The sequence below is a fragment of the Salvelinus namaycush genome, chromosome 4 (genome assembly GCF_016432855.1).
Source record: "Salvelinus namaycush isolate Seneca chromosome 4, SaNama_1.0, whole genome shotgun sequence".
NCBI classification, from domain to species: Eukaryota; Metazoa; Chordata; class Actinopteri; order Salmoniformes; family Salmonidae; genus Salvelinus; species Salvelinus namaycush.
The window spans coordinates 4,073,572-4,084,663 of NC_052310.1; the positions used below are offsets into that span (position 1 = coordinate 4,073,572).

The 11,092-nt window shown below is 41.6% G+C and overlaps 2 protein-coding genes across 2 annotated transcripts in view; both read right to left on the reverse strand.

The window, feature by feature from the left end:
- Positions 1-1,152: 1,152 nt before the first annotated feature.
- On the reverse strand, positions 1,153-4,105 carry lrit2 (leucine-rich repeat, immunoglobulin-like and transmembrane domains 2). Its single transcript, XM_038990202.1, has 3 exons — positions 4,071-4,105; positions 3,012-3,799; positions 1,153-1,997 (listed from the first exon to the last, which is right to left on the reverse strand). The coding sequence occupies exons 2-3, from the start codon at positions 3,784-3,786 to the stop codon at positions 1,153-1,155; spliced, it is 1,620 nt and encodes a 539-aa protein (XP_038846130.1). The 5' UTR covers positions 3,787-3,799; positions 4,071-4,105.
- Positions 4,106-6,967: 2,862 nt separating this feature from the next.
- Positions 6,968-11,092, reverse strand: part of LOC120045409 (leucine-rich repeat, immunoglobulin-like domain and transmembrane domain-containing protein 1) — a 4,131-nt gene continuing 6 nt past the window's right edge. The window contains exons 1-4 of the mRNA XM_038990287.1: positions 10,974-11,092; positions 9,891-10,354; positions 8,918-9,223; positions 6,968-8,251 (exon numbers count right to left, since the gene is read on the reverse strand). The exon at positions 10,974-11,092 is cut by the window's right edge and continues 6 nt beyond it. Coding sequence (XP_038846215.1) covers positions 7,176-8,251; positions 8,918-9,223; positions 9,891-10,354; positions 10,974-11,092 — 1,965 coding nt within the window. The 3' untranslated portion in view covers positions 6,968-7,175. The remainder of the gene's footprint in view (positions 8,252-8,917; positions 9,224-9,890; positions 10,355-10,973) is intronic.

Consider the following 11,092-nt stretch of genomic DNA (forward strand, 5'->3'; position numbering starts at 1 on the left):
AGTCTGTGAAAATGGACTCGCTTCCCATTGGCCCTATCCCTTAGATGTTTACAGATCTGCAGGAAGTTCCACAACTAAACCTCTTATACCCATCCAGACAAGGGTTACAGAATTATCGTAACTTTATTAAAATTCACAGGTTTTCCAAAAATCCTGGTTGGACTATTGCAGATGTCCTGCTTATTCCCTCCTGATTCAATGAATCTCCAAACAGTATTTCCTGATTCCATGAATCTCCAAACAGGATTTCCTGATTCCATGAATCTCCAAACAGGATTTCCTGATTCCATGAATCTCCAAACAGGATTTCCTGATTCCATGAATCTCCAACCAGGATTTCCTGATTCCATGAATCTCCAAACAGGATTTCCTGATTCCATGAATCTCCAACCAGGATTTCCTGATTCCATGAATCTCCAAACAGGATTTCTGGAAAACCTGAACATTTTGGGAACGTTACCAGAATTTTACAACCCTAATCCAGACCCTTCAGATTTGTAAACATCAAAAGCTTAAGGTCAATGGGATTTGGGTAGGAAGCAATTAGGATGGTGTTGTCTCAAGTGTCCATCTTCACCCCCATCTCTAATCCTCAAAAACAGGAAAAGAGTAGCAAAGAAGCCTCATACATTACGTAGGTAGTAGTGCAAAGGCTGTATACAGTATGTATTAATGTATATTTAACTGAACCTCTCCTAACTAATGAGTTTCAACGAACCGTGAGGAAATGCAGTCCATTACATTCTGAAGACAAGAAAATATGTGCAACTATATTGTATGTACAGAATTAACATCATTTTTTTTTGCCAGATGAGTTTGAATTGCATTTTTCTTTTAGTTAAAACAGAGATCAATCAAGCTAAATAGATACAGTATATAAACTAATGATTTTTTATTATATTATATGTATTTTTTTAACCTTTAACAATATACTCTTTCTACAGACATGGAAGAAAGGCTCTTAGCATGACAACTTGAAGCGTAGCAAATGTATTTCTTAAAGCTTCACTTCACGTAAGACTGCTCCCCATTATTACAGATAACTGTTCCTCTAGATGTCTTGTACACGTTTTAAAATGTTAAACCTACAGCTAATATAGCTTTGCTCCAGTGGTTGTCTCTGGTAGATATTTTTCTACTTTAAACCTACAGCTAATACAGCTTTGCTCCAGTGGTTGTCTCTGGTAGATCTTGTGCTTTTCCCCTGTGGTTGTTTTTTTCGTCGGAGGACTTACTCCTCTTCTTCATCACCTCTTCAGAGTCTCCACAGAGTCCTTCATCGCTGGCGGCCTGGAGGCTGTCGAAGGTCCCCTGTCTCTCCCCATTGGTCCTCAGGGTCTTCTCCTGCCTTCTCCTCCTCTTACACTGCTCTGTACAGCGGTCCAGGCAGCTGAACTTACATCTAGTGTCGGTGGTGCAGGCGTACATCCCCACGGGCACCGCCAGCACCATGGCGCACACAATCACGATAATATGGATGAGCTTCTCCCGTTGTTCCAGCTGACTGATGTCACTTCCTGTTACAAACACGATGCACTGGCCGGTGCGGGGCATCTGGTTCTTCAGCGTTACACACACCTCGTATTTAGTAACCGGTAGGAGGTCGTTGACCGAATAGGTGTTGATGCCCGGCCCGATATATGTCAACTCCTTTTTGTCAGAGTGGTATTTCCCCAAGTGGATGGTGAACCAGGTCTCTGCCGGGTTGTCTGTCGCAGCGTACCACTCCAGAGTGATGCCGTAGACCGTCTGCTTGGAGATGCGGATGTCGATGTAGACGTTCTCGTCGGCTGAGGCCAGGGGGTACGGGGGTAGAGACATGGCGGCACCGCCGGAGGAGGAGGCGTTGAAAGACTTGATGTTGACCAGGACACTGACGGAGGAGTTGCCTATGAAGTTGTTGGCGAAGCAGGTGTAGACGCCTCTGTCCGCCAGGTGCAGGGATGGGATGACCAGCTGAGATCTGATGGTCTCATCGTCCACACGGGTCTCTGAGACTGGAGAGAAAGGAGAATTATGTTACAACTTAATCAACAAGGGTGGATAAAGATCAACAATGTATAATTTGTAGTACTGTTTATGTAATTTGTTATATTAGGCATTATTGTTGAGTTTGCCTACAAGAAAGGCAGTGTCATACACTGATTCAAGCAATCTATAAACACCAATAGTCTACCAAACACTATTTAATCTATAAACACCAATAGCCTACCAAACACTATTTAATCTATAAACACCAATAGTCTACCAAACACTATTTAATCTATAAACACCAATAGTCTACCAAACACTATTTAATCTATAAACACCAATAGTCTACCAAACACTATTTAATCTATAAACACCAATAGTCTACCAAACACTATTTAATCTATAAACACCAATAGTCTACCAAACACTATTTAATCTATAAACACCAATAGTCTACCAAACACTATTTAATCTATAAACACCAATAGTCTACCAAACACTATTTAATCTATAAACACCAATAGTCTACCAAACACTATTTAATCTATAAACACCAATAGTCTACCAAACACTATTTAATCTATAAACACCAATAGTCTACCAAACACTATTTAATCTATAAACACCAATAGTCTACCAAACACTATTTAATCTATAAACACCAATAGTCTACCAAACACTATTTAATCTATAAACACCAATAGTCTACCAAACACTATTTAATCTATAAACACCAATAGTCTACCAAACACTATTTAATCTATAAACACCAATAGTCTACCAAACACTATTTAATCTATAAATAACAATAGTCTACCAAACACTATTTTAATCTATAAACACCAATAGTCAAATGAATGTATGAAATACACATGCTTTAGCCTACTTGTCTTAAATCCTGACATCAAAGTGGTGTAGTTTACAATAAACTATGAGTGACGGACATATGCTATTAGTCACTGGTAAATACCCTACCGCAGCAAAGTCACAGCAATCTAATAGATGATAGCTTAGAAGTTGCAATTAAATTAAAACCTTACCAGTAAATCCCCGTATAATCTTCAGGCTGTACGACCAGTGTATGGCGGGGTCAGGCCTGGCTTTGACTAAGCACTGGAGGGTTACATTGTCCCCCAGCGACACCGTCATGTTGGTTTCTGATGCTGAGGCCTCGGGCTTCATACATGTTTTCAAACCGACTTCGTGGAAGAACTTTCCCGCCCTGGAACTGGGGCCTGTGCACATCAGGTACGAGTTCATCAGAATTAGAGGTGGACTAACACTTTTGATAAACTCAACGAAACCTTTGAGGCGGCAGTCACACAGCCAAGGGTTGTCGTGCAGCGCTAAAACAACGTTGGCTTCTCCACTGCTGGCCTCTTTACCTCCTTTTCTCTCCTGAGTGTTGAGGAGAGGCCAGTTGAGGAAGACATCCCTGGATATGACAGTAAGCTGATTGAAGGATAAGTCTAAATAGGTCAGGCCTGGAAGTTGTCTCAGGGCAGATTCCGGAAGCACGTCTAGTCGGTTATGTTTCAGGTCCAAAATCTTCAGGTTCGGCGTATCCTGGAACGCTGTCCATGGGACTGAACGCAGCTTGTTACCCTGTAGCCGTAGTTCTGTAAGATTCGTCAGCCCCTCCAGACTCTTGATGTTCATTAGGGTGATGTCGTTGAAATTCAACCATAGAGACACCAAGGCACTAACTTTAGAGAAGGAGCCGCGGGGTAATTCGGTCAGATGAGAATTCTCTATTCGAATTTTACTGAAATCATTTGGAACATTGTCTGGGATTCGTCCCATAGCTGTTTCCATGCAAAGTAGGGATCTAAAATGAAACAAAAACATGTTGGGTTATGTAAGTACAGTTAGAGTTATAATTGAATGTTTAAATACATTTTTAAAAACTAGGTTATTTATGTTCTCTTAAAGTAACTTATCTCTCCACATTGTCCATTGTTAAAACCAGTTCTGAAAAACACCATTGAGTTTAGCAATAGGCTAAACTCGATCAGTCAATCGGTCTACTGCATAACACGGTAAAGAAACTCGGTACAAAACTAGTTAGCCTACAAAATAATTGACAACAAACAATTTACCTTCCCAAGTTGTCATTTGTGCAAGAGCAGCCGGGTAAACAAGATGTCGATCCAAGAGTAACTCGACAGAATAGCAAAGCTAAAGCTAAAACTGAATACAAGGTGGCGGCCATATTCCTCTAACAGAAACGCATGTGAAGCATTTGAGCAGGGCATCTCCACGGGGACTGACGGTACAGGTAAAGCTATTACTTTTAATCTTCCTTGTGACGCAATTTCTTAAGACCCCAAAGGACATGATAAACACACCGGAGGTTTGTATTTTTAGCAATGAGCCTCATTGACTGACTGTCTATATGTGCTGCTACTAAACATGTGTTCACTAATCCCTATGAATTCATGGAAAGGTTTTCAGGAATAATGCGAATTGATATTGAATTATGTACCGACAGTGACCTGACCCCCCCAAAATATATAAAGAATATGTACCGACAGTGACCTGACCCCCCAAAAATATATAAAGAATATGTACCGACAGTGACCTGACCCCCCAAAAATATATAAAGAATATGTACCAACAGTGACCTGACCCCCCAAAAATATATAAAGAATATGTACCGACAGTGACCTGACCCCCCAAAAAGATATAAAGAATATGTACCGACAGTGACCTGACCCCCCAAAAATATATAAATAGATTATCAGGGAGCATAATACGCAATCTATAGATTAGCCCTGCTACAAACCAGCTGAGAAAATGGCACCATATACCCAACGCCTATTATATGTATACTGCATGAAACAAAGGATCAGGAAAAAAATAATAGCTCGCAATGCCTTATTAATTGAGGAACGTTGGAAGAGGTCTTCAGACATACCATAGTCTGAAGATGATAGTGTCCAAAGTAAAGGACTACAGGGACCATGACAAGGAAACAAGTTGTACACCAAACAAACAGTGGTGTAAGGTACTTAAGTAAAAAATACTAGAAAGTACTACTTAAGTCGTTTTTGGGGGTATCTGTACTTTACTATATATATATGTTTTGCCAGCTTTTACTTTTACTGCACAACATTCCTAAGGAAAATTATGTGCTTTTTACTCGATACATTTTGAATGCTTAGCAGGACAGGAAAATGGTCTAATTCACACACTTATCAAGAGAACATCGCTGGTCATCCCTACTGCCTCTGATCTGGCGGACTCACTAAACACATACTTCGCATGTAAATGATGTCTGAGTGTTGGAGTGTGCCCCTGGCTATCTGTAAATAAAATGGCGCCATCTGGTTAGCTTAATTTAAGGAATTTTAAATAATTAATACTTGTACTTTTAGTTTTGATACTTAAGTATATTTAAAACCGAATACTTTTAGACTTTTACTCAAGTAGTATTTTACTAGGTCACTTTTACTTGAGTGAAAGGTATCTATACTTTTACTCAAGTATGAAAATTGGGTACTTCTTCCAACACTGCAAAGAAAACATATCACGTGGCACTATCCATGGTGCTGATCGCAACCAATTATTTATATAACACATTAATGACTGACAGGGGGCGCTGTTTTGAAGCCACCGAGCTTAAACAGACGGATTTTGATGTGGATTTTTGTATTATGCTAATTAGATGTCCGTGCTAGACATCGACTCTAGGGGGTTAAAGTATAGTTTTTAAGAGAGTACCAATATCACTGTCCCCACTACAACAAAAATGTATTAAATACATTTTCTCCCGAGTGGCGCAGCGGTCTAAGGCACTGCATCTCAGTGCAAGAGGCGTCACTGCAGACACCCTGGTTTGAAACAAGGTTGCATCACATCCGGCTGTGATTGGGAGTCCCATAGGGCGGGGCACAATTGGCCCAGCGTTGTCCGGGTTTGGCTGGGGTAGGCTGTCATTGTAAATAAGAATTTGTTCTTAACTGACTTGCCTAGTTAAATAAAGGTTAAATAAATAAAAAATATTTAAAAAAACATTGTCCTTGAAATATTTCATTTAAATACTGAAGAATTCTATTAATTCCTACGGATGGTTGAGCCTTCTGAGGAGCACCAATATGGCTGACCGGGGGCTTCAAAGCCTCTCATTGGCTAATACCAGAGTATGTGAGTGGAGCTGGAACGGAGCGAGGAGTGGAGCGTGCCCAATTTGACTGGAGCGTGGAGCGAGTTTCCCAAAGGCTGGAGCGCTGGCCTTCTCGCCCGCTCCAATAGCGCACCAGTAGCGCACAGTAGCGCTCCCTTCAAGAGCTCACGGTATGCCCGGACCAGCATGCATTTGTAGTCTACTTGTGTGCTGCTATAGCCCCTTGCTTTTGCTACTGTCAGGGAGTTTGCTAAATATTTGAATTGCCTAAAGAAAATAAATGTATCTTGGGAGAAAAATGCTGTTACACAAACATTTATATAAAAGTATTTATTTTGTCATACATTTAGACATACACATCAGATCATAGATACATATTACAAAATATATAGTATGTTAGCTTTGATTGGACAGTAAAGCTGGCACATTAACATTATATGGTAAATACAAAGAAAAGTATAAAATATCACTAGAGATGAGTTCTGCTTCAACAATACTTTACAAATACTTTATTTTGTCAAATAACAACTGTGCCAGAATTCTGAGGTCAGATTCATTTCAGAATAACTCTGTCGTTACTCTTTCTCCTTGCAAAACTTCATTAAGAAGATGGGTTTAATGTATTCTAGTAGAAAGGGCCATTTAGAGTTCCTTATTCCGGGAATCTTCCACACAGAATTTCTGTAAAACCTGGGAATTTTGGAAAAGTTAAATACTGCCCTTAAAAGTGCATTACAAATACAAAATGTTTCTTTGCAGATCAGAAATAATTTAAGAAAAAAAAAATATATATACACAACAATAAAACTTTTTTTTTAATGACAGTTCATCAGGTCAAGGGTTGCCTGTATTCCCATAATCACAGTTATGTCAACACTTATTTATCTAACTCACATATTCACCACACATGTTTTTTTCCAAAGGCAAGAGTGTCAATGCAACTAGCCTTTTGTTTCTGTTCATGCTACTGTCAACTACTGGCTGAAATCATACAAAACCTTAAGAACAAATATTTAAGTTCCGCATGGAAAGGACAGACTTTCTCTGTCCTCTAAAGGCTTGAGGCCATCATTTAGTATCAACAAAAGTACTCGTTAGGCGGTCCCTCAGGCCTACAAATGGCCTCGGAGTCCACACTGGACCTAGCAGAGAGCAGTCTGTTGGACTCGTCTGGCTGTTGCTTGGCAAGGTACTCCCCCTCCATCCCCCTAGGCTTCTGTCCCGGGGAGAGGGTCTCGAATGTCACATATGATTCTTGGATATCTTTGGATTTCCTCCCCAGTAGCTTTTTACAGCGCTTCTTGAGCGCCCCGCAGCAGACGATCAGTGTCAGGGGGACAGCGATCACGCAGGCCACGGTGATCACCACCACGTTAATGAGCTTCTGGGTGCCGCTTGCGCTGGCCGCCTCGTCCGTTGAAAAGATTACACACTGCTCTTTTTTAGGGATCAGGCCTTTGACGCAGACGCAGGCGATGTACTTTGTCCTTGGCACAAGGCCGTCGATGGTGATACGGTTCTTTCCCGCAGCAACGTTGATCCTCCGCATGTCCCTCTCGCCGAACACGGCGTACAGGACGCTGAACTCGGTGGTGTTCTTGGCCGCCGGGGCCCGCCAGTTCAGGGAGACGGTGTGGTCGGTGTCGCCGATTATCTTCACCGAACGCACCACCCGTTTCTCCGGCGGTGCCGGCGCCTGTAAAGAAGAGGCGTTGGCTGCCAGGTTGCTAAGGACCTCCACCTTCTCCACTTCCTGCATCGCCGTCTCCGTGATGGGAGGACCGGGCATCTCTCCGTCAGCCACGCTGTTTGAGATATCGTAGCTCTCGATATCATACTTTCCTGTAAAACCGCCCGGTCCTAGTGGTTCAATGCTGGGTGTGGTTGGTGGAGGTATGTATTTTGCAACAAGTTTATCCTGGTAGGCAGCTTTCCCAAACCCACCGGTTTTCCGTACCCTTTGTTTTCTAGTTTTGGAGCTGCCACCTTGTTCCTCATGTTTAAAGGAGTCTGTGATAACTAGGGAGATGATGGCATCTGCAGTACCCACGAAGTTGGTCGCTTTGCAGATGTATTTCCCAGAGTCCCTGTAAGAGACGGCACGCACACTCAGGATTGACCAAATGATTCCCTCCTTTGAAACTTCCTCCTGAACTATCAAAGAAATACGAAGAAAAAGGGGTTAGATTGATTAGTGAAAAGAAATCAGGCCATCCATCTGTAATCTAAGAAATCAGTCCATCCATCTGTAATCTAAGTCAGTCCATCCATCTGTAATCTAAGAAATCAGGCCATCCATCTGTAATCTAAGAAATCAGGCCATCCATCTGTAATCTAAGAAATCAGTCCATCCATCTGTAATCTAAGAAATCAGGCCATCCATCTGTAATCTAAGAAATCAGTCCATCCATTTGTAATCTAAGAAATCAGTCCATCCATCTGTAATCTAAGAAATCAGTTCATCCATTTGTAATCCAATCTATTTCAGACTCTACAGTGCCAAAAATAGATTTCCTAAATACGTACTTATTTTAGGCAATAGGCAGACATAGCAGGCAATAGGTATGCCCTGGTCCCAGATCTGCTTGTGCTGTCTTGCCAACTACGCCAAACATGACCATAAGAGTTTCCAAGACAGCACAAACAGATCTGGGACTAGGCTAAGACCTGCCATGACTGGAGCAGGTTTAGCCAAACTAACTGTTTTGTGTTACCCTTCATCCATTTTTTACGTATGTACTGTAGCTACTGCTTGTTCTTGGCTGTATATCTATTTGTTACACATTAAATAAATTCAATCAATAAATCAATGGAACTCACCAGTGCCGTTCATCTGTTTACCGTCTGCCCGGGTCCAGGACAGCTCTGGTACTGGGACTCCGATGGTCCCACAGCGCAGCAGGACGTTGTTCCCCAGGGAGCTCCTGACCCGGGCCACAGCCGTGTGGACACGGGGCTCCTGGCACTTCTGGAGCGCCGTCTCGCTGAACAGCACCCCCGACAGGCTCTCAGGGTCCGCGCAGCGCAGCCTGGTGTCGATCAGAATCACGGATGACGATGGAGACTTCTGGAACTGGACCACGTCATAGAGCCGGCAGTCGCACAGCCACGGGTTGTCGTGGAGACCTACATCAATGAAGAAAATAAACATTTCACCAGGATATAAACATTATTGTTTGTTTAGCAGATGCTCTTATCCAGAGCGACTTAAGAGTCAGTACATTCGACTAAAGTAGGTAAAGTAACAACAATGGTAGCTAAACAAAAGGTAAAATAAAACAACATCTCTTTTAGCATGGCAATAGATAAGATAGATATGCTTTTTGGTCTTAAAGTTTTTGCTCTGTCTGAACTATGACCATGTGTTATGTGTATACAATGGCAGTTTAGCAAAAAAGGTGATTGAAAGTAGAAGTAATCATGCTAGTTTGAAGTGAGACTAGTGAATGTAGTCACAATTAACACTACAGTATGGCTACCTTTACTGTAATTAGACTAATCCTTATACTACTCCCAAATGCTAATGCTGTCTCCTCCAACTGTCCATGTAATGCTATGTAACACACCACAGGTACTCATGAAATGCATGTTGGGATAGAACCACCTTGACAAGCAATGTTGTAGATAGCATAGTTTTTAAAAACCTTTTCCTGTGTATCAATTTCATGTCATTTAAGGCTTCTATTTCATCCTGGCTTGCAAACCAAATGGGATTCCTTTTAGGTAAATAAAGATAGCTTTAATTGGAATTGATTGATTAATTAATTGCTTAATTGGTTGTTTAGATCCTTACCTAGAATATATTTGGAACTTTCCCCATCTCCTTGAGATGCTTTCACAGATAACCACGTAAAGAGAACCTCAGGAGGAACCGTGGCTAGGCTGTTGCTAGATAAGTCCAGGTAGGTCAGGTTCTTGATATAAATGGTCGCCTCGGCCGGGATCGACGATATCTTATTATTATGCAGGTCCAGTAGCCTCAGGTCGGGCATATCAGTGAGAGATTCCCAGGGGAACGAGGTGAGAGCGTTCCCTTCCAGTCTCAGCTCATCCAGACTTCCCAGGCCACGGAAGCTGTCTACATTCAAAGAGTTCAGAGAATTGAAAGACATCCAGAGAAATTCCAGACTGTTGAGGTAGTGAAAGGTTTCGCTGGAGATCCTTGTGATGGCAGTCTTCTCGATCCGCAGTTTTGAGGTGTCTGCAGGAAAGTTGGGTGGGACCAGAGTGATCTCTGGGTCATTGCAAAGGACACTCCTAGATAGATGGAAAGACAGGTAAACCCAGGTTAGTGAATGTCACTGTATAACCTATTGTAACAGGTTTATTTAGATAATTCAACTGAATTACAAGGTTGACTAAATTAACCATGGCCTTGTATGTGTTCATGACATAGGATAGCTTGACAATTAATGCATGAAAATAAAATAAAAATCACACTAAATATTTAATTTGCTCTGTTTTTAATCGTTCGTTTTTTCGCTTATTTTATTCCTCTGTGTCTAAGCGTGGTGAATACACCAGGCCCAGTGGTTAGAGTGTTGGGTCAGTAACCGAAAGTTTGCTGGATCGAATCCCTTTGCTGACAAGTAAAAATCTGTCATTCTGTCCCAGAACAAGGCATTTAACCCACTGTTCATAGGCCGTCATTGTAAATAAGAATTTGTTCTTAACTGATTTGCCTAGTTAAAATAAAACATGAAAGGGGATTAGAGCAGCGCAAATTAATCCTCAGACCTATATAAACAAAAAAAGAGTGGAAGAGAAGCTGATTTTACCTGCATATTCCGCCCCAGTACCACGCAACAGAAAAAAATCATATATAAGTTGTTGACATTAAGATTTTAATGAGTCGTAATAATTGCATTGGTTTTACCTTGCTTTGGATCCGTCCGATAGAGTGTGAAAGAAACAGCTACATTGAAACGGACACGTGCTGCATACACACCGTCCGAGGCAAAGTAATGCCAAGCAGAAACACAGACTAAAACCTTG